General features: G+C 45.0%; 1 protein-coding gene across 1 annotated transcript in view; it reads right to left on the bottom strand.

Annotated features, from left to right (window-relative positions):
- Positions 1 to 24,732, bottom strand: part of LOC141105643 (alpha-2-macroglobulin-P-like) — a 108,818-nt gene that overhangs the window by 542 nt on the left and 83,544 nt on the right. The window contains exons 6-7 of the mRNA XM_073595616.1: positions 8,345 to 8,466; positions 6,210 to 6,270 (exon numbers count right to left, since the gene is read on the bottom strand). Of these exons, the coding sequence (XP_073451717.1) occupies positions 6,210 to 6,270; positions 8,345 to 8,466 (183 nt within the window). The remainder of the gene's footprint in view (positions 1 to 6,209; positions 6,271 to 8,344; positions 8,467 to 24,732) is intronic.

Genomic DNA, 24,732 nt, shown 5'->3' with positions numbered 1-24,732 from the left:
AGTTATCTATTGAACGGTCAAACAGTGTTATAATAATCTATGGTATACTATGGTAATTAGACATGTAAAGGGGATAATAATAATATGAGAATCATAATAGTATTGAATTGGATGGTGATATTAAGGATTTAGGTGACTAGTGTAGATAAGCCAGAGGTGGCCTTGTCATTCAATTCTAGCTGTGAAGTGGTGGATGATGACACAGGGGATGGAAAAGTGATAAGGTGTAGAAAAACAAAATAAAAACAAAAATGAAAGTGATGTGAAGAAAAATCTGATTTAATTAAATAAAAACTAGTGTGAGGGTGATTGTGTGAAAACCATTGATTGGTGGAAAGTCAATGGGTACAGTATGTGTGTGATGGGAAGATGGAGTGAGCATGATTTTGAAAAGTGTGTAGGCCAAAAGAAAATTACATAAAAAATCCAGAGCTGATAAGCCTAGTAGTGAAGTTTAAGTGAATATAAAGTATTAAAATCAAATGAAATCTACCTAAACACTTACAGAGTTGGTAGATGGATGATTATAGATTACTCCTGTAATTGAGGAAAGAAGTCTGGCCATCCACGAGGGATGTGAGGGGATTGCAATTTGATCAGCACTCTTCATGGAAATTAAATAGTAGCCTTGATTAAGGGATACTGAAAGAATTGATAGTAGGTGCCGTTTGCTCCTCCCCCCAAAAACGTCTGGCGAGCAGGGGGAGACAATGGCCGCCAATGGCGTGCCTCATGTGGCTCCCTCGGCGTCCCTGAAGGCAGAGCCCCGACCGCTGTCTTCACCTCCGCTGTAAACTACGTGACGTCATGACGTCACACGTGCACGCGGAGGGGCCCATCCACATGCACGGCACGCTACGTCCAAAGTGATCTGGAACACCGGTGGGGTGATCACTCCCACAGGTGGCTGGAGCAATGACGTCCAGAGGTGATCAGGGACGCCACCGGCAGGGTGATCACTCCCACAGGTGGCCAAAGCAGAATAACGGCCACCTAGTGGGTCGGAATGGGAGCACAGATGGCGAGGCTCCCCACCCTGCCGGGAAGACGCATAGGGAAATGCAATCCCCAACCCGGGGCAACATGCGGACATTAATGCATCACAGGGATCCAATGATCCGAAAGACAAGCAGGGACGCACTGAGCGAGAGGCATATAAACGAGCTCACACGATTATACAATTCTAACATATCAGTATCAGTATAAACAGATACGTGTGAATGACCAAATAATAATTAACCAGTTACTCATTGATCAAATAACGGAGATGTTCTGAGCTGTACAAAAGAAGTACGGTATTTATCGGCGTATAACACACACTTTTTTCCCCTTAAAATCAGGGGAAAATCGCGGGTGCGTGTTATACACTGATCCCCTGCGATCCCCCGCTGACTGAGCGGAGCGATCACCAGCCGCTGATTTGAAAATGGCACCGCCGGCTGCCGAAATACACAGAGCCGGTCCTCGGCTCTTCTCGGCCACTTTCGGCTTCGAGCGCCGCCCATATACAGATAGCCGAGTGTACTCGGCTAGGTTCGGCTAGCTCCGTTCACAGTCAAGCCCATCCTGGGCGGGACTACGAGTGGAGCTGAAAGTGACCGAGAGCCGCCGAGAAGAGCCGAGGACCGGCTCTGTGTATTTCGGTGCCGGCGGCTCCATTTTCAAACTGCAGTGACACTGACAAGTCACTGCAGTTTAACTGCAGCCTGGGCAATGAATTTAAACTTAGTCTTTATGCTGACGATGTCCTCCTGTTTCTAAAGAACCCACTGATAGCACTGCCCAACCTAACCTCCTTACTAGACTCTTTCAATGAGATATCAGGACTAGGGGTTAATTTAGCTAAATGCTCAGCTATGCCAATAAATATACCAAACGACCTTGCATCCTCCTTACAACGCCACTTCCTTTTCGCTTGGTGCACCCAGACATTTTGCTACTTAGGTATACAGCTCACCCCTAAGTTTCAGACACTCTTTCAAGCGAATTATCACCCTATAGTCTCCAATATCAGATCCCTACTAAAAAATTTTCTTTAGATCTCCCTATTTATGTCTCTAAATCTTACATTGACTCAATCCAAAGGTATGTTAACAAGTTCATATGGCATAATAAAAAGCCAAGATTCCATAAATCTTTATTGTACAGACCCCAACCTCTCGGAGAACTGGGTCTCTTGGATCTTTGGCGTTATTATTTATCGGCCAGATTAGCACAAACAGCCCAATGGCATGCTCCCCCTACTAATATCCCATGGCTCACTTTCAAAGCACACGCTATCCTCCTCTTCCTCCTTTCCGGGTTACTGTGGTCTAGATCAATCAAACCTAGTCAATTTGTTTCTTTAATCACGATTGTATACCAATCGATATACCTCTAGTCACTATACATTAAGAAATTCCACCTAGCCTCTGCCCTCTCTCCCCTATACTCCTTTGTGGGATATCTAGCCTTTCATGATAGAACCAGGTTCCTAAAATGGAGCGCAGCTGGAGTAACTACATTCCAATCCCTCAAAGAAGGTCATCATTTTTATACAACTACAAGAAGAACACAATTTTCCCCCCTCTGAATTATACAGACACACAAATTGAGCACTTTTACCACAGCAGAGGCACCCTGGAATCCGGAATACATACCACACAATATGAGCACATATGTATACACTCATCCAGAGACAAAGGGGTTATTTCTAAACTATAGAGCTTACTTAATGAATTTGCCTTGGAAGAGAAAACTAAACCAATGCTTTGTTGGCAGAGAGAGACAGGCCTTACCTTTGGACCACCTGAATGGGAGGAAATGCTAACTAACATGTTCAAAAACACAAGGTCACACTCAATCCGTGAAACAGCTGTCAAACTCCACATAAGGTGGTACATGACACCCACGAGAATACATTTGATCTACCCTGCGGTGTCTCCCCTGTGTTTTTGTGGCTGTAACAAGCTTGGCTCACTATCCCATATCTTTTAGAGCTGTAAACTCTTTAGGCCCATCTGGCAGAAAGCAGCTTCGAAGGCATCTACCATTGCAGGTCGCTTAATTACCCTCACTATACAAATGTGCCTATGCTTCACCTCAATTCCTGATATCCCTGCACCTTGCGAAAAGCGAATCCACAGGTTTTTTTTGCCGTACATTGGGTCACAGCACTAAATTGGCATTCCACAGCTCTTCCCTGGTCGCAAGTACTAGCCAGAATGGAAGCAATAAAACCATCCAAACGCATTCATCACACACTATATGATACTATGCTTATTCATGATAACAATTGGATATTCATGATAACATTGGGATACCGTATTTCTATAACCTTGTAAAGTCCCCCAGAGATTTTTCCTCTTGAGAAACACAATGGGGGTTATTTACGAAAGGCAAATCCACTTTGCACTACAAGTGCACTGCAAGTGCACTTGGAAGTGCAGTCGCTATAAATCTGGGGGGTAGATCTGAAATGAGAGGAAGCTCTGCTGATTTTATAATCCAATCATGTGCAAGCTAAAATGCTGTTTTATATTTTCCTTGCATGCCCTCCTTGGATTTACAGTGACTGCACTTCCAAGTGCAACTTGCAGTGCACTTGTAGTTGCAGTGCACTTGTAGTGCAAAGTGGATTTTTCTTTTGTAAATAACCACCATTGCCTTTACTAAAACATATTGTAAACTGAATGTTTTTTTGATGCTGATCCCATTTTACTGAACCCCATCATCTTCAAATAATTGTAACTGCTATACCATATTCAAATTATTTGACTTTGTCTGACGCACTGACTGTATGCTATTGATTTTTTAATAAAAGCTTTTGTAATCAAGAAGAAAAAAAAAAGTCTTTGAAAATTTGTTTGCAATAACTCCATCAGTATCACCAGCAAAGCAGCTTCATTATTATCCCATTAAAGAAGAAGAGAAATGTGCTTTGCATTTCAAGATTTCATAATTTGCTGTGTCACGAATGTTAATTCTCCATTACAAACGCTGGTTTACAAGACCGACCGCTTCCGGCTCCTCCTTGCTTCTGAGCATGCATGTTTGTACTTTTTTTAGACTTTTGTCCGATGGACTTGTGTACACACGTTCGGAAAATCCGGCAACAGACATTTGTCAGTGGAAAATCCGACAACAATTGTCTAAAGGAGCGTACAAACGGTTGGATTTTCCACCAACAGCCTGTCATCACACAATTCCCATCGGAAAATCCAACCGTGTGTACGAGGCTTAAGTCTACAAAGACTAAGTTGCTGGCTACCTTACATTTTTTTGTTAAGGCGTCATAGCAGATGGTCGCTGGTGAGATTGTGGGATGTGAGATGCTTGCGATAACTTACTGCACGGTTTAATGCAGTATTTTTGGAAATGCAAGTTTTTAAGGAGAGTTTCTTGGTGAATATCACAGTTTTTTGTTTCTGAATGTTGTGCGATTTGTTGCCATGTACTTGGATGCGGTAACTAATCGCTTAGTGAATTGTGCCCATAGAGATTGTAACAGGAAGAGGGGAAAGTCAAGGAGACACTTTGGTTGTAGTATAAATAAGATTCCAAGAAGTGGGAACTATGATGAGGAGATTCTGCTAGAGCCCCCAGAAAATACAGAACTCAGTGGGGTTGATTTACTAAAGGCAGATAGACTGTGCACTCTGCAAATGCAGTTGCTCCAGAGCTTAGTAAATGAGGTAAAGCTTCACTTTGCAAAGAATACCCAATCACGTGCAAGGAAAATTAAAAAAAAAACTGCTTTTTTGCTTGCATATGATTGGATGATGGAATTCAGCAGAGCTTTTGCTCATTTACTAAGCTCTGGAGCATCTGCTCTCAAAGAGTGCAACTGCCCTTTGCAAAGAGCACAGTCTATTTTCCTTTAGTAAATCAACCCTAGTGTGTAACTTATCTCACTGACATACATAACTGAAATATAACTTTTGGTGGACATTTTAAATTGGATTAACAGCCTTTTTTTTTACTTTTAACCACTTCAGCCCCAGAAGGTTTTACCCCCTTCCTGACTAGAGCACTCTTTGTGATTCGGCACTGCGTTGTTTTAACTGACAATTGCGCAGTCGTGCAACGTTAAACCCAAACAACATTGATGTCCTTTTTTTCCCTACAAATAGAGCTTTCTTTTGGTGGTATTTGATCACCTCTGTGGTTTTTATTTTTTGTGCTATAAACAAAAAAAAAGCAGCAATTTTGAAAAAAAAACAAAATTTTTTAACTTTTTGCTATAATAAATACCCCCAAAAAATATATAAAAAAACAAATTTCTTTCTCAGATTAGGCCGATATGTATTCTTCTACATATTTTTGGTAAAAAAAAAAAAAAAAAAAAAAAAATTGCAATAAGTGTATATTGATTGGTTTACGCAAAAGCTATAGCGTCTACAAAATAGGGGATACATTTATGGCATTTTTAGTATTAATCTTTTTTTTTTATTAGTAATTGCGGCGATCTGAGATTTTTATCATGACTGCGACATTATGGCAGACACATCGGACACTGGACACTATTTTGGGACCATTTTCATTTATACAGCGATCAGTGCTATAAAAATGCATTGATTACTGTGTAAATGACACTGGCAGGGAAGGGGTTAAACACTAGGGGGCGATGAGGGGGTTAAAGGTGTCCTAGGGAGTGATTCTAACTGTAGGGGGGATTGTCTCACTAGAACATGACAGAGATCACTGCTCCCGATGACAGGGAGCAAAAGATCTCTGTCATGTTGCTAGGCAGAACAGGGAAATGCCTTGTTTACATCTCTCTGTTCTGCCGCTTTGTGACACGCAGGCTCGCGGGCCCCCGGGCCCCCGGTGGACACCCAGTCCGCGGGACCCGTGGGCACAGTCACAGAGTATCCGGCGGGGCATACGCGTGTCCACAATGCCATGATTTAAAGGGACGTACCTGTACGCCCATTTGCCCGGCTGTGCCATTGTGCCGACATACATCGTCATTCGCTGGTCAGCAAGGGGTTAAATACTGTTGATGTAAATATCATCAACACATTTTATTATGTGCAAATTCTGGATCCTTTCCCTAAAGTCTAGAAAATACAACAATATCTGTCCAAAACGAAGAAAACATTTCTATCTCAATAGTAACCAATAGGATCCTTGCTTTCATTTGCAGTTTATAAAACAAAAGCCAACTTCAGAATAATTGACATGGGCAACACAAACTGTTTCTGTAAACCTGTCCAGATATTCCTCACCTTTTCCACCCTTCGTGCATATCAGAGAGCTAGATCTTATCTCCCTCGGGACACCTCCAGGCTGTGAGGATCAGTAAAAGAAACATTATATAGTTTGTTGTGTTACATAGTAATTTCTCTGCATATATAATAGTTAGGGATGAGCAGAACACCCCCCATTTCGGTTCAGACCAGAAAGTGCGAAAAAATTTGTGTGAACACCGTTAAAGTCTATGGGACACGAATGTGAAAAATCAAAAGTTTCATTTTAAAGGCTTATATGCAAGTTATTGCCATAAAAAGTGTTTAGGGACCCGCTTCCTGCCTCAGGGGACATGTTTTAATGCAAAAAAGTTTTTAAAACGGCCGTTTTTTCAGGAGCAGTGATTTTAATAATGCTTAAAGTGAAACATTAAAAATTAAATATTTGTTTAAATATCATGCCTGGGGGTGTCTATAGTCTATAATCGCGGGAGCCTGGCGGTCATCGCGACCGTTAGGCACTTGCATCGGCTCTGGGGGCGAGCAGTGGGTGCACCCCTACTGGCCTCCGGGAAAAGCAACGTTACATAACGTTGTTTCGCCCAGCCGTGCCATTCTGCCACAGTAAAACTGCTGGTTGGCAAGTGGATAAATTCAAATAAAAGTCCATAAATTCATATCAGAAAAAAATCACTTCAGTAATGAGATTAAAGTGTAGTAAGTGCTGCCAAACGTGCATGCAATAAGGGCAGTATTTTCATGCCGCACTCGTGCCCCCCTCTTGTGCTGCACTCGTCAGACAACACTACCCATCAAAGGGTAACTAGCCTCCACAGTGTCAAATGATTGTAAATGAGGTCCTTGCAGTTAATTCCTTGGTCTCTTCTGCCCCAATAGGCTCATGAAAAGACAATAATTATGCCTATAGCGTGACTCTGTATACCTCTTTTTATTGCCCAAATAATTTAGTACACTTACAGGAATCCAAATAATTACAGGTGTTGTATAACAAAAACCAGGAAGTCCAGTTGCTTTCCACAGACCAAAACCGGATGTGACGTAATGACACAATGGCCCTCTAATGCGTTTTGTTACAAAGACGTCCGCCTCTGATGACATCTTCATGATGAAATGCGTTAGACTAAGCCATTGCGGTGAGCCAGGGAGTGCAGCACAGGAGGGGGGCACGAGTGTGACAATTAGCTACTGCCCGATTGCATGCGTTTGGCAGCACTTAGTAAACTTTAATTTTATTACTGAAGTGATTTTTTCTGATATGAAATGATGACTTTTATTTTAATTTATGGACTTTATTTGATGTTATCATGCTTACACAGACATCACTGTAGCACTTTGATTATACTGTATTATTGCACATTACCACTTTGCCTTATGGTATAGTTGCACTTAGTACTTTTGCTTCTGAGTGTTGTGTTTTTTATGGTTGCTTATGCTTTTTGCTTTTTTATTTATTTTTACAGTTGTGTATGATTTTATTGACACATTAGAGCACATTTCACATTAGCAGTGTCAATTCCACCTACCCTACACTGTATACTCGAAATTCTGTATACCTATGACCGACTGTGATCTTTTGGCAATTTGACTTACGTGCTCCAACACACCTAGCTACAGCATGTCAAATTTTGTATAATGGTGACAACAATTTTAGCTATTTCATTTTAATCCCCTTTAAATGATACCTTAGCTACATAATGGCACATTATAATGGGGGAAAGTATTAGGGATTCAGGATTTATAGTGGAGACCACAGAGGATTTTCCTTCCCTTACATTTTATGAAATACAAGCTATGGCTTCACATTAAATGCTATTTTGTCATGACAAAAGCGATGGCTGTTATCTGTCATTTGCTTTGAACAACAAAACAAACTTCCAGTAGAAAAAATATTTACTATGTGAATAAGCTTTACATCTTTATCAAATGGAGATCTGTGTGCTGATGGCTTTGTTAAGGTTGAACTTTGATGGCACCCAAATCCTACCACGTTCTTCAGAATTGCAACAAAATTTTAGCTGGATTGGGAAATTGACACAGAGCTATTTATTTTGTTTAACAGCATGGCAAAGTATGGACACAAGTGAAAAGGAAGGTGGGAAACGTTCTTGATTCTCCGGACACTATAGAATAAAGCTTGTCTGATGCATACTGACCTGAACAAGTAAAGACTTGACAATTGTATCCGTGCCTCCTTGCTTAGGGAGAATTGGGATCTCATTTTTGCACAATTCTTTTGTGTCCAGAGCCTCAGTTTTCACTGTGATTTTTATTTGTCCTATAAGGAAGCATAGATACTCATTACTAGGGATGAGCCGAACACCCCCCTGTTCGGTTCTCACCAGAACATGCGAACAGGAAAAAAGTTCGTTCGAACACGCAAACACCGTTAAAGTCTATGGGACATGAACATGAATAATCAAAAGTGCTAATTTTAAAGGCTAATATGCAAGTTATTGTCATAAAAAGTGTTTGGGGACCTGGGTCCTGCCCCAGGGGACATGGATCAATGCAAAAAAAAGTTTTAAAAAACGGCTGTTTTTTCAGGAGCAGTGATTTTAATAATGCTTAAAGTCAAACAATAAAAGTGTAATATCCCTTTAAATTTCGTACCTGGGGGGGTGTCTATAGTATGCCTGTAAAGGGGCGCATGTTTCCTGTGTTTAGAACAGTCTGACAGCAAAATGACATTTTGAAGGAAAAAACTCATTTAAAACTACTCGCGGCTATTGCATTGCCGACAATACACATAGAAGTTCATTGATAAAAACGGCATGGGAATTCCCCACAGGGGAACCCCGAACCAAAATTAAAAAAAAAAAATGACGTGGGGGTCACCCTAAATTCCATATCAGGCCCTTCAGGTCTGGTATGGATATTAAGGGGAACTCCAGCCAAAATTTAAAAAACAATGACGTGGGGTTCCCCCTAAATTCCATACCAGACCCTTCAGGTCTGGTATGGATTTTAAGGGGAACCCCGCGCCAAAAAAAAAAAAAAAAACGGCGTGGGGTCCCCCCAAAAATCCATACCAGACCCTTATCCGAGCACGCAACCTGGCAGGCCGCAGGAAAAGAGGGGGGGACGAGAGTGCGGCCCCCCCTCCCTCCTGAACCGTACCAGGCCACATGCCCTTAACATTGGGAGGGTGCTTTGGGGTAGCCCCCCAAAACACCTTGTCCCCATGTTGATGAGGACAAGGGCCTCATCCCCACAACCCTGGCCGGTGGTTGTGGGGGTCTGCGGGCGGGGGGCTTATCGGAATCTGGAAGCCCCCTTTAACAAGGTGACCCCCAGATCCCGGCCCCCCCCTGTGTGAAATGGTAAGGGGGTACATAAGTACCCCTACCATTTCACGAAAAAAGTGTCAAAAATGTTAAAAATGACAAGAGACAGTTTTTGACAATTCCTTTATTTAAATGCTTCTTCTTTCTTCTATCTTCCTTCATCTTCTGGTTCTTCTGGTTCTTCTGGCTCTTCTGGTTCTTCCTCCGGCATTCTCGTCCAGCATCTCCTCCGTGGCGTCTTCTATCTTCTTCTCCTCGGGCCGCTCCGCACCCATGGCATGGGGGGGAGGCTCCCGCTCTTCTCTTCTTCTTTTCTTCTCCTCTTCTCTTCTTCATTTTCTTCTCCGGGCCGCTCAGCAATCCATGCTGGCATGGAGGGAGGCTCCCGCTGTGTGACGGCGCTCCTCGTCTGACAGTTCTTAAATAAAGGGGGGGGCGGGGCCTCCCGGTGACCCCGCCCCCCTCTGACGCACGGTGACTTGACGGGACTTCCCTGTGACGTCACGGGGAATGCCACAGGGAAGTCCCGTCATGTCCCGTGCGTCAGAGGGGGGCGGCGTCACCGGGTGGCCCTGCCCCCCGTTATTTAAGAACTGTCAGACGAGGAGCGCCGTCACACAGCGGGAGCCTCCCTCCATGCCAGCATGGGTTGCGGAGCGGCCCGGGGAAGAAAATGAAGAAGAGAAGAAGATGAAGAAGATGAAGAGAAGAGCGGGAGCCTCCCCCCATGCCATGGGTGCGGAGCGGCCCTGGGAGAAGAAGATAGAAGACGCCGCGGAGGAGATGCTGGAGGAGAACGCCGGAGGAAGAACCAGAAAAGCCAGAAGAACCAGAAGAACCAGAAGATGAAGGAAAATAGAAGAAAGAAGAAGCATTTAAATAAAGGAATTGTCAAAAACTGTCTCTTGTCATTTTTAACATTTTTGACAGTTTTTTAGTGAAATGGTAGGGGTAAGAACCCCCTTACCATTTCACACAGGGGGGGGGCCGGGATCTGGGGGTCCCCTTGTTAAAGGGGGCTTCCAGATTCCGATAAGCCCCCCGCCCGCAGACCCCCACAACCACCGGCCAGGGTTGTGGGGATGAGGCCCTTGTCCTCATCAACATGGGGACAAGGTGTTTTGGGGGGCTACCCCAAAGCACCCTCCCAATGTTGAGGGCATGTGGCCTGGTACGGTTCAGGAGGGGGGGGGCACACTCTCGTCCCCCCCTCTTTTCCTGCGGCCTGCCAGGTTGCGTGCTCGGATAAGGGTCTGGTATGGATTTTTGGGGGGACCCCACGCCGTTTTTTTTTTTTTTTTGGAGCGGGGTTCCCCTTAAAATCCATACCAGACCTGAAGGGTCTGGTATGGAATTTAGGGGGAACCCCACGTCATTTTTTTTTTTTAATTTTGGCCGGGGTTCCCCTTAATATCCATATCAGACCTGAAGGGCCTGGTATGGAATTTAGGGGGACTCCCACGTCATTTTTTTTTTTAATTTTGGTTCGGGGTTCCCCTTTGGGGAATTCCCATGCCGTTTTTATCAATGAACTTCTATGTGTATTGTCGGCAATGCAATAGCCGCGGGTAGTTTTAAATGAGTTTTTTCCTTCAAAATGTCATTTTGCTGTCAGACTGTTCTAAACACAGGAAACATGCGCCCCTTTACAGGCATACTATAGACACCCCCCAGGTACGAAATTTAAAGGGATATTACACTTTTATTGATTGACTTTAAGCATTATTAAAATCACTGCTCCTGAAAAAACGGCCGTTTTTAAAACTTTTTTTTGCATTGATCCATGTCCCCTGGGGCAGGACCTGGGTCCCCAAACACTTTTTATGACAATAACTTGCATATTAGCCTTTAAAATTAGCACTTTTGATTTCTCCCATAGACTTTTAAAGGGTGTTCCGTGGCATTCGAATTTGCCGTGAACACCCCAAATTGTTCGCTGTTCGGCGAACTTGCGAACAGCCAATGTTCCAGTCGAACATGAGTTCGACTCAAACTCGAAGCTCATCCCTACTCATTACTAGTAAACATAGGCTATCGAATGTAGCTTTTTATATAGCACTAGCATTATCCACAGCATTCTGCAAAACACTGAACTACTTTATTAACCTCTCCCCCGGTTTCATCCTGGTCCCCACCAAAAACATACACATATATAAGATAGAAGGTGGTATCAAAAGGTTTTGAGACTAGTTTTGTAACACATCAACAAGTGGCAGCAAAAGGCTGCACCACAGTCACAGGGAGCACCGACCTTCATATATCAGCCAATAAGGGGAAGGGTTAGTGGGACTTTAGATGAGGCAGATGATACGCAGTTTAAACTTTATTGAAATGTTTATTGGCATAGATAACTTATAATGACACGTTAGAATTGATTGCATAATAGTAATTTCATCTATATACATATCAATAACATAAGAACAATACATGATATATGTATATATATATATATATATATATATATATATATATATATATATATATATATATATATATATATCTATCTATACACCCCAAGTGAAAGTACTAATGCGCAAACCAAAATAAATAATAAACTAAGCAAAGATCCCCTCCAGACTGGCCGACCTATATTCTCAGAACTTCCAACCTGTTCTCCAAACCATCCAAGGATACCTTCACAAATGGCATGCAGGACCTTTCTCGTGGTTCGGTAGAACAGCAATCCTTAAAATGAATGTAGTGCCCAGACTTCTATATCTCTTTCAAGCTACCCCCATTACGCTCCCCTCCTCCTTCTTTTCATCATACAAACACATGTGCAGGAACCTCATATGGTCCTCCAAAATGCCCAGACTCAGTTGGGATAGATTAACGTTCCCCAAACTACAAGGGGGTCTTGGCTTTCCAGACATCCAAAAATATCATTGGGCATGTCATTTGACCAGAATAGTTGACTGGCATGTACATGGACAAAATAAAGATTGGATCCAGCTTGAAAACTCATTTACTCAAACTCCGCTACACAGCTTTCCGTGGATTCTTCACTCTCACACCCCCAAAGCACTCTCATCACACCCACTAATTAATGCCACCCTGTCACAATTTAGAGCGGCTTGCAAAAAACTGAAATGGCAACCTGCGCCCAGTCCCATGACCCCTATAGATGACAACCTTGAGTTCCCACTGGGTCTGTCCTTACTCACCACATATGAGACACCACACGGAACCCAAATAAGAGCTCAACAATTTTTCCAAAACAACAAACTCCTTTCAGACCAAGCTATGTCTGCTAAATTCCCTGATCATAACATTCCTTTCTTTAAATTTCTACAACTGCGGCACTTTTTACATGACTCCAAATGCTACACTCATTGGCAAAGGGATTACACGCCCTTCAAACTACTTTGTAGTAGCGGAGAACCCCATAGACACCTAATTTTCACTATCTATGTGCTCCTTTTCTCGAACCATATCATCAAAGATGACAAAATTGTCCGACAATGGAAATCTGACCTACATGTGGACCTTACGAAGGAAGAGTGGGAGCGCATATATAGCCACATGCACAAAGGTTCCATCATTGTTTCCACTCAAGAAAGTAGATACAAGATATTCTGAAGATGGTATAGGACTCCTGACAAGATTCATAAATGTCATCCTAGTCTCCCCCCCGCTATGCTGGAGATATAACTCGGCCCGAGGAATACTATTACACATTTGGTGGGAATGCTCACTCATCAAACTATTTTGGACAGAAATTCATAACCTAATCTCACAAATTACAATTTATACTCTTAATTTTACACCTGCACAATTTTTGCTCCACCACACCACCTTCCCTATATCTTCTTATAAAAAATCCCTTGCTCTATATCTCATAAATGCGGCCAACCTTTGCATCCCGATTCACTGGAGAAGCACCTCCCCTCCCACTGTTACAGAATAGCTCCATAGGGTGGACAGAATAGCAGAGATGGAAAAACTTATACACCAAACCAGAGACAACCAGACAAAGTACAGAAACACTTGGGCATGTTGGACACATTTCCGTGAATCTACACAGACTGAAAGTCCACATAATAACCCATCATCTACAACTTTGAGGAATTGATCTTGGAACCCACTGATCCCTACATAGACCTCCGCTACCCCTTCATCCCCCCTTTCCCCCCTCACACCATGCTATCCCACATAACCGCTTCTTTACTGATCATGTTTTTCTACCTCGTTATAAACAAACTGTCCTGCTTGGCTTCCTACGAAAAAAAAAAAAACAAAACAATTCCAAATATGGCTCTTAGTGTTGGACACCAAGTATCACACCTAGGCTCCCAAAGCCGGAGAGCCTAAACCTATAATGTGGGCTCACCCTTACAAAAATATTCACAGACCAGACATACACAAAATAGACTTAAACTCACATACCCTCCCCCCCGATCACAGTTAGATCCCTTTAGGGGTGATCGGGGGCTGGGATAACGGCTGTTGGTATTCACCTTTCTTTAGATCTAAGCCCAATACAGACAAACATCCCCATCTCCAGATACAGAGACACATACACATTCTTCTTACACACATGCTCCTAGACCTCTTTTATCCGCATAGAAAATTGAATAAAATTGAGAAGGTCATTGTCCAATCGACTGATTGTGTCAGAATGCCGATAAGATATCTACTAAACGTGCTTCTTTGGCTATTACCAATATAGGGATATAGTTAATGCCTGTTAACAACTTATTATTGTATTCTCTGTATTTGTTTATTGTACTCCTGAAAACCTTTAATAAAATCTCTTTGAAAAAAAAAAATAATAATAAACTAAGCAGCTGCCAACATAAATGGTGTTCCCACTAGGGATGAGCCGAAACACCCCCCGGTTCAGTTCGCACCAGAACCTGCGAACAGACCGAAAATTTGCACGAACGTTAGAACCCAATTAAAGTCTATGAGACTCGAACGTTCAAAATCAAAAGTGCAAATTTTAAAGGCTAATTTGCATGGTATTGTCCTAAAAAGGGTTTGGGGACCCGGGTCCTGCCCCAGGGGACATGTATCAATGCAAAAAAAAGTTTTAAAAACGGCCGTTGTTTCGGGAGCAGTGAATTTAATGATGCTTAAAGTGAAAAAAAAAGTGAAATATTCCTTTAAATATTGTTCCTGGGGGCTGTCTATAATATGCCTGCAAAGTGGTGCGTGTTTCCCGTGCTTAGAACAGTCCTTGCACAAAATGACATTTTTAAAGTAATAAAAGTAATTTAAAACTGCTTACGGATTTAATGTAATGTCCCGTCCCGGCAATATGGATGAAAATCAGTGAGACAAACGGCATGGGTACCACCCCAGTCCATTACCAGGCCCTTTGGGTCTTGTATGGATATTAAGGGGAACCCCGCACCCAAATTTAAAAAAGGAAAGGCGTGGGGCCCCAGGCCCTCTGAACAGCAGTATATAGGCGGTGCAAACAAGACAGGGACTGTAGGTTTGTTGTTAAGTAGAATCTGTTTGTAATTTTGAACTGGTACATTTTTAAAGTGTAGCTCCAGCCAAAAAATCTAATTTTAAGCTTTTTGGAAAACATAGGGAAGGGGTATCAGCCCTGTAACATTTGTTTTGCTGTCTGTGCACCTCTTCAGAAGATTTTACCTCACTTTCTGTCCCAATGACAAATGTTTTTTGACAATTTGGGGTTTTTAGTGAAACAAGGATTGGTGATAAAGCATCAGTGGCAAGGAGACACATTTTTCCCATATGAACTCTTACAGGAGAGAATTTCCCTTCCTAGGGGTAGATTTCATCTCACTTCCTGTTGTCTCCTTCCGTTTGCAATTAGGAGTCTTTTGTAAGTTGGATGTTTGAAAGTACGGCCCTATATACTCTGCAGAAATTGGGGCCTTAGGTGTTGGTGTTGCCACAACACTGTAAGCCCTCAGAGTTACTCTTGGTGGGCGCAGGAACGGGCTCTGCTGTGAAATATTAGTTCAATAATTGTAATTACATGCCCCTGTTGTACAGGGTCAGAAAAATTGGGTCTTTGGTGGTGCTGGTGCCACAACACTGTAAGTCCTCACAGTTACTCTTGGTGGGTGCAGAAACGGGCCCTGCTGTGAAATATTAGATCAAGAATTGTAATTACATGCACCTGTTGAACAGGGGCAGAAAAATTGGACCTTTGGTGGTGGTGGTGTTGTTGCCACAACACTGTAAGTCCTCACAGTTACTCTTGGTGGGAGCTGGAACAGGCCCTGCTGTGAAATATTAGATCAAGAATTGTAATTACATGCACCTGTTGAACAGGGGCAGAAAAATTGGGCCTTTGGTGGTGGTGGTGCTGGTGCCACAACACTGTAAGTCCTCACAGTTACTCTTGGTGGGTGCAGAAATGGGCCCTGCTGTGAAATATTAGATCAAGAATTGTAATTACATGCACCTGTTGAACAGGGGCAGAAAAATTGGACCTTTGGTGGTGGTGGTGTTGTTGCCACAACACTGTAAGTCCTCACAGTTACTCTTGGTGGGAGCTGGAACAGGCCCTGCTGTGAAATATTAGATCAAGAATTGTAATTACATGCACCTGTTGAACAGGGGCAGAAAAATTGGGCCTTTGGTGGTGGTGGTGCTGGTGCCACAACACTGTAAGTCCTCACAGTTACTCTTGGTGGGCACAGAAACGGGCCCTGCTGTGAAATATTAGATCAATAATTGTAATTACATGTCCCTGTTGAACTGGGGCAGAAAAATTGGGCCTTAGGTACTGGTGCCACAACACTGCAACCCCTCACAGATACTCTAGTTGGAGCGCAGGAATGAGCCCTCCTGCAAAATATTGCATCAAAAATTGTAATTACACGTCCCTGTTAAACAGGGGCTGAAAAATTGGGCCTTAGGCACTGGTGCTGGTGCCACAACACCGCAACCCCTCACAAATACTCTAGTTGAGTGCAGCAACGAACCCTCCTTGCAAAATATTGCATCAAAAATTGTAATTACATGCCCCTGTTAAACAGGGGCTGAAAAATTGGGCCTTAGCCACTGGTGGCAGCGCCCAAAACCAAAAATATTCTTACAAGCTATCAGCATGATCATTGAGGAGGAAGAGGATAGTCACTCAGCATAACAGGATAGAAACTCAGCATCAGCATAGGCAGTCTTGAAGGGATCTGACATTTCAAAAAAAATTATTCGGTTACATCAGCTTTAGGTGCTTGGTAGCTGGTGGTGATCCAAGACTGGTTCATTTTTATGAAGGTCAGTCGATCGACCGAGTCAGTGGACAGGCGCACCCTGTGATCGGTTACAAAACCTCCAGCAGCACTGAATGTGCGTTCTGAAAGAACGCTGGATGCAGGACAGGTCAGTAGCTTAATTGCATACTGTGCAAGCTCTGGCCAGTGATCCATCCTCAAGACCCAGTAACCCAGAGGATTTTCGGTGGGAAAGGTGTCCAAGTCATATCTTGCCCCTAGGTATTCCTGCACCATGTAAAACATACACTGGCGATAGTTGCTGAAACCAATCATGCCTTGGGGCTGCAGACTAAAAAATTGTCTGAATGCATCGGTCAGACGGCCACCTTCTCCACCGCTCCTTCTTTGACTGACCGAAGCCTCAGCAACACGTTGTCCAGGAACAGGAGTTTGTAACTTCCCAGTCTCTGGGAACGCGTTGCACAGACCTTTCTGCAAGGCCTCCTGAAGATGTTTCATCCTCTGCTCCCTCTGCGACGGCAAGATAAGGTCCGCAACCTTACCCTTGTAACGTGGATCCAGGAGGGTTGCCAGCCAGTATTGATCCCTCTCCTTGATACCACGAATACAAGGATCCTTCCGCAGGCTTTGCAGGATCAGGGAGGCCATGCAGCGTAGGTTTGGCTCTGGGTCACTAAAGACGACATGATTCCTAGCCACCTCCTCCCAGCCACGTACAAGTTCATGGGTTTCTTGGGACTCTAAATGATCCCTTAAAGACTGCTGCTGATGCTGAGTGCCAGGCTCAACCTCCATGCTGACACAATCCTTCTCTTCCTCCTCCTCCTCCTCCTCGTCCTCTTCCTGTGTGATCGACGGGCACGCAGGAACACTGCCTCAAGTGCCCTGTCCATTATTCCACACAGTGTGTGCTCCAATAGGTGGACAAGGGGGACAGTGTCACTAATGTATGCACTGTCACTGCTCACCATCCTTGTGGCCTCCTCAAATGGTGACAGGACAGTGCATGCATCCCTGATCATGGCCCACTGGCGTGGGGAAAAAAAACAAGCTCCCCTGACCCTGTCCTGGTGCCATAGTCACACAAGTACTCATTGATGGCCCTCTGCTGCGTGTGCAGCCACTGCAGCATGGCTAACGTTGAGTTCCACCTGGTGGGCATGCCACAGATTAGGCGGTTCTTGGGCAGGTTAAATTCCTTTTGGAGGTCAGCCAGCCGATCACTGGCATTATATGACCTACGGAAATGCACACAGACTTTCCTGGCCTGCCTCAGGACATCCTGTAAGCCCAGGTACCTGCCCAAGAAATGCTGCACTACCAAGTTAAGGACGTGAGCCAAACAGGGCACATGGATCAGTTGTCCCTGTCGGAGGGCGGAGAGGAGGTTGGTGCCATTGTCGCAAACCACCATACCTGCCTTAAGCTGGTGTGGCGTCAACCACCTCTGAACCTGCCCCTGAAGAGCTGACAGAATCTCTGCCCCAGTGTGGCTCCTGTCCCCCAAGCACACCAGCTCAAGCAACGCATGGCATCTTTTGGCCTGCATGCCTGCGTAACCCCTTGAACGGCTACGGAGCACCGCTGGTTCCAAAGTCAAATCAGCACAGGAAGAGGCCATGGAGGAAGAAGAAGAGGAGGGGGTGGAGGAGAGAGGTGTGGCAGAATCACCACTAGTAGTATTTTGGAGGCATGGTGGCAGAACAACCTCCAACACTACTGCACCCTGTCCTGCATCCTTCCCAGATGCCAGAAGAGTCACCCAGTGCGCGGTGAAAGATAGGTAACGTCCCTGTCCATGCCTGCCGGACCATGAGTCAGCGGTAGTATGCACCTTACCGCTGACTGCCCTGTCCAGCGAGGCCAAGACATTGCCTTCCACATGTCGGTAGAGAGCCGGAATCGCCTTCCATGAGAAAAAGTGGCGTTTGGGAACCTGCCACTGAGGTACCACACATTCCACAAACTCACAGAAGGGGGCAGAGTCTACCAACTGAAAAGGAAGCAGGTGAAGTGCTAGCAATTTAGCCAAGCTAGCATTTAACCGCTGGGCATGTGGATGGCTAGGAGCAAACTTCTTTCGGCGGTGCAGCAGCTGGGGCAGGGAAATTTGCCTGGTACAATCTGACATCGGTGTACCGATAGCAGATTGCCCCCAAGTACTTGGCTGTAACACACCTAATTCTACACCTTCATTCCTCTCAGTGCAGGTCTCAGAGAGGACTGAAGGTATAGTGGGGTTGGAGATCCCAGCTGATGAGAAGCAAGGAGAGGTCCTCTTTGTTCTTTGGTGTGGGTCTTTTAGGTACACTTGCCAACGAACTGAATGGCAGGTCAACATATGTCTGGTCAAGCATGTGGTGCCCAAGCGGGAGATGTTTTGGCCACGAGAGATACGCTTGAGAATGTTGCAAATAGCAGCGGTGGGATCTGATGCACTCATCTCAAAAAAGGCCCACACCAAAGAACTTTTGGAATAACGTGCAGAGATAGCAGCGCCCTGCACATGCGGAGCTCTGCGGTATGATGCAGTCGGTGTTCTGCCCTTAAGCAGGCCCCTGGAGGGCATCCTGCCTCGTTGGTGATGTGCCTTCTCCTCCTCTCTCCTATCAGGCACCCATGTGGAGTCAGTGACCTCATCATCCCCTCCCTCCTCATCACTGGAGCAAAGCTGTCAGTATGCTGCAGCTGGGAAACATGACTGCAAGATTGCTGTCCTTCTTGGGCACCCCCTCTCTCTGGGCTCACGTTACTGCCTTCCTCTAGCTGGGTACCATCATTGGAGCCTTCAAAACGCTGGGCATCCTCCTGGAGCATGTACCCAACACTGTGGTCAAACAGTTCGGGGGACTCCTCAGGAGGACATGGTGGGGCAAGGGAAGGAGTGACTGATGCCATTGAGCCGAGGGAAGAGGCCGCGTTGGCAGCTGCTTTGCCAGACAAAGTACCCTGAGCCTGGATGAGAGAGGATAAGGAGTAGGGATGAGCCGAACACCCCCCTGTTCGGTTCGCACCAGAACTTGCGAACAGGCAAAAAATTTGTTCGAACACATGAACACCATTAAAGTCTATGGGACACGAACATGAATAATCAAAAGTGCTAATTTTAAAGGCTTATATGCAAGTTATTGTCATAAAAAGTGTTTGGGGACCTGGGTCCTGCCCCAGGGGACATGGATCAATGCAAAAAAAAGTTTTAAAAAACGGCTGTTTTTTCGGAAGCAGTGATTTTAATAATGCTTAAAGTCAAACAATATTCCTTTAAATTTCGTACCTGGGTGGTGTCTATAGTATGCCTGTAAAGGGACGCATGTTTCCCGTTTTTAGAACAGTCTGACAGCAAAATTACATTTCAAAGGAAAAAAAGTCATTTAAAACTACTTGTGGCTATTAATGAATTGCCGGTCCGACAATACACATAAAAGTTCATTGATAAAAACGGCATGGGTATTCTCCACAGGGGAACCCCGAACCAAAATTAAAAAAAAAAAATGACGTGGGGGGTCCCCCTAAATTCCATACCAGGCCCTCCAGGTCTGGTATGAATATTATGGGGAACCCCGGCCAAAATTAACAGCTTCAGATCCGGGCCATTGCCAAATGACGGCAACAGCGCGGATCTAAATTGCCGGGACGACGTCTATTGACGTCGTCCCGTTCACAAGCGGCCTGCGCGCCCCCTGCAGGGCGCGCGCGGCGCACTCGGTGATCAGCGAGTCTATGAGACTCGCCTGATCACAGATCAGAGTAAGGGGTTGGTCCCGACCCCTTACCACATGATCAGCTGTCAGCCAATGACAGCTGATCATGTGATGTAAACAGAGTCGGTAATCGGCTATTTTTTCTCCTCGCGCTGACAGCGTGAGGAGGAAAAAAAAAACCCGATCACCGGCGGCCGTGATCGGGACATCAGTCCCGATCACAGCGCTATTACAACACAAAGCAATAGGCAGCAGTGCTGCCTACAAGTGCCCACCAGAGTCACCCATCAGTGCCCCAGTGCCATCAATCAGCGCCACCCATCAGTGCCCACAGTGCCACCCATCAGTGCCCACAGTGCCACCCATCAGTGCCACCCATCAGTGCCACCCATCAGCACCCACATCAGTGCCACCCATCAGCACCCACATCAGTGCAACCTATCAGAGGCCCATCAGTGTCACCTACCAGTGCCCATAAGTGCCAATCAGTGCCACCCATCAGTGCCCCCATCAGTGCCCCCCATCAGTGCCCCCATCAGTGCCACCCATCAGTGCCCCCCATCAGTGGTACCTATCAGTGCCCATCCGTGCCACCTATCCGTGCCACCCATCCGTGCCACCCATCTGTGCCACCCATCCGTGCCGCCCATCTGTGGCCATCAGTGCCGCCTTATCTGTGCCCATCAGTACCGCCTTATCTGTCCCCATCAGTACCGCCTTATCTGTCCCCATCAGTGCCGCCTTAACTGTGCCTATCAGTGCCGCCTTAACTGTGCCTATCAGTGCTGCCTTATCTGTGCCTATCCATGCCCATCAGTACAGCCTATCAATGCCCACCAGTGCCGCCTTATCAGCGCATATCAATGAAGGAGAAAAATTACCTGTTTGCAAAATTTTATAACAAACTATTAAACATGATTTTTTTTTTTTTTCAAAAATTTCCATCTTTTTTTGTTTGTTTAGCAAAAAATAAAAATCCCAGCTGTGATTAAATACCACCAAAAGAAAGCTCTATTTGTGGGAAAAAAATGATAAAAATTTCATTTGGGTACAGTGTTTTATGACCGCGCAATTGTCATTCAAAGTGCGACAGCGCTGAAAGCTCAAAATTGGTCTGGGCAGGAGGGGGGTTTAAGTGCCCAGTAAGCAAGTGGTTAAAAAAAAAAAAATGGCGTGGGGTCCCCCTAAAAATTCATACCAGACCTTTATCCGAGCACGCAACCTGGCAGGCCACAGGAAAAGAGGGGGGATGAGAGAGCGCCCCCCCTCCTGAACCATACCAGGCCACATGCCCTCAACATTGGGAGGGTGCTTTGGGGTAGCCCCCAAAACATCTTGTCCCCATGTTGATGAGAACAAAGGCCTCATCCCCACAGCCCTTGGCCGGTGGTTGTGAGGGTCTGCGGGTGGGGGCTTATCAGAATCTGGAAGCCCCCTTTAACAAGGGGACCCCCAGATCCCGGCCCTCCCCCCCTGTGTGAAATGGTAAGGGGGTACAAAAGTACACCTACCATTTCACTAAAAAAGTGTCAAAAATGTTAAAAATGACAAGAGACAGTTTTTGACAATTCCTTTATTTAAATGCTTCTTCTTTCTTCTATCTTCTTTCTTCTTTCTTCTATCTTCTATCTTCCTTGGGTTTCTTCCTCCATCTTCTTCTTATTCTGGTTCTTCTGGTTCTTTCTCCGGTGTTCTCGTCCGGCATCTTCCTCCGCGGAGTCAGCGTCTTCTTCCCTTCTTCTCCTCGGGCCGCTCTGCATCCATGATAGTATGGAGGGAGGCTCCCGCTGTGTGATGCTTCTCTCTTCATCTTCTTCTCTTTATCTTCTTCTCTTCATCTTCTTGGGTCAGAGGGGGGTGGGGTCACCGGGTGGCTCCGCCCCCACCCATTATTTAGGAACCGTCAGAAGGGGAGAAGCGTCACACAGCGGGAGCCTCCCTCCATGCCATCATGGATGCGGAGCGGCCGAGGAGAAGACGGGAAGAAGACGCCGACGCCGCGGAGGAAGATGCCGGACGAGAACACCAGAGAAAAAACCAGAAGAAACAGAAGAAGAAGAAGATGGAGGAAGAAACTGAAGGAAGATAGAAGATAGAAGAAAGAAGAAAGACGATAGAAGAAAGAAGAAGCATTTAAAAAAAGGAATTGTCAAAAACTGTCTCTTGTCATTTTTAACATTTTTGACACTTTTTTAGTGAAATGGTAGGCGTACTTTTGTACCCCCTTACCATTTCATACAGTTGGGAGGGCCAGGATCTGGGGGTCCCCTTGTTAAAGGGGGCTTTCAGATTCCAATAAGCCCCCCGAACGCAGACCCCCACAACCACCGGCCAAGGGTTGTGGGGATGAGGCCCTTGTCCCCATCAACATGGGGACAAGGTGTTTTGGGGGGCTACTCCAAAGCACCCTCCCAATGTTGAGGTCATGTGGCCTGATAGGGTTAAGGAGGGGGGGCACTCTCTCGTCCCCCCTCTTTTCCTGCAGCCTGCCAGGCTGCGTGATCGGATAAGGGTCTGGTATGGATTTTTGGGGGGACCCCACGCCATTTTTTTTTAAATTTTGGCGCGGGGTTCCCCTTAATATCCATACCAGACGTGAAGGGCCTGGTATGGAATTTAGGGGGACCCCCCCACATAATTTTTTTTTTTAATTTTGGTTCGGGGTTCCCCTGTGGGGAATTCCCATGCCATTTTTATCAATAAACTTTTATGTGTATTGTCGACAATTCATTAATAGCCACGAGTAGTTTAAATTACTTTTTTTCCTTTGAAATGTCATTTTGCTGTCAGACTGTTCTAAACACGGGGAACATGCGCCCCTTTACAGGCATACTATAGACACCCCCCAGGTATGAAATTTAAAGGGATATTACACTTTTATTGTTTCACTTTAAGCATTATTAAAATCACTGCTCCCGAAAAAAGCGTCCGTTTTTAAAACTTTTTTTGCATTGATCCATGTCCCCTGGAGAAGGACCCAGGTCCCCAAACACTTTTTATGACAATACCATGAATATAAGCCTTTAAAATGAGCACTTTTGATTTCTCCCATAGACTTTTAAAGGGTGTTAGAATTTGCCGCGAACATCCCAAATTGTTCGCTGTTCGACGAACTGGCGAACAGCCGATGTTCGAGTCGAACATGAGTTCGACTCGAACTGGAAGCTCATCCCTAATGAAGAGGATGAGGACGGCTTGGTCATCCACTCTACCAAGTCTTCTGCATGTTGCGGCTCAACACGGCCAGCTGCTGAAAAAATGGACAAGCGTGTCCTACGTCCACGTGCTGATGAGGATGCACTGTCTCCACGACCAGCACTGTTGCCTCTAGACACAGAGCCTGCTTGCCCTCTTTTATTGGCTTGTGACTGTCTGCCTCTCCTTGTTGGCCTTCCAGACAATGGCCTGCAGTGAGATGTAGCTGCACAAAGCTGGGATGTATATATATATATATATATATACTGATACTGCAGCTAGCAGAATCAACTGCCTGCCTGTAGTATTATTAGTATGAGAACACCAGCAATTGTCTTCAGGTAGCTTTAGGTGCACACTGTGCAGAGGATGCAGTACACTAACTGTAAATACTGTAGCTGCCTGCCTGTGGTATTAATAGGAGCAGAACAAGAGCAATTGTCTCCAGGTAGCTTTAGGTGCACACTGTGCAGAAGACACACTACACTAACTGTAAATACTGTAGCTGCCTGCCTGTGGTATTAATAGGATCAGAAGAACACCACTAATTTTCTTCAGGTAGCTTTAGGTGCACACTGTGCTGAGGACACAGTGCACTAACTGTAAATACTGTAGCTGCCTGCCTGTGGTATTAATAGGAGCAGAAGAACACCACTAATTTTTTTCAGGTAGCTTTAGGTGCACACTGCGCAGGGGATGCACTACACTAAATTGTAAATACTGCAGCTGCCTGCGGTACTGTACTAATAGGATCAGAAGAACACCACTAATTTTCTTTAGGTAGCTTTAGGTGCACACTGTGCAGAGGACGCACTACACTAACTTGTAAATACTACAGCTGCCTGCGGTACTGTACTAATAGGATCAGAAGAACACTAATTTTTTTCAGGTAGCTTTAGGTCCACACTGTGCAGGGTGCACTACATTAACTGTAAATACTGTAGCTAATAGGACTAATAGGTTCATAAGAACACCAGCAATTTTCTTCAGGTAGCTGTAAATACTGTAAAAACACCTGCCTGCCTGTCAGTAGTAGGAAAATAATAACAGGAATGGATGTAGCTAAACTAAATACAGTGTATATAGCTACAGTGGCTTCCGAAAGTATTCGGCCCCCTTGAACTTTTCAACCTTTTGCCACATTTCAGGCTTCAAACATAAAGATATAAAATTTTAATTTTTTGTGAAGAATCAC

The sequence above is a fragment of the Aquarana catesbeiana genome, linkage group LG08 (genome assembly GCF_042186555.1).
Source record: "Aquarana catesbeiana isolate 2022-GZ linkage group LG08, ASM4218655v1, whole genome shotgun sequence".
NCBI classification, from domain to species: Eukaryota; Metazoa; Chordata; class Amphibia; order Anura; family Ranidae; genus Aquarana; species Aquarana catesbeiana.
This window is presented reverse-complemented; position numbering and strand designations above follow the sequence as displayed.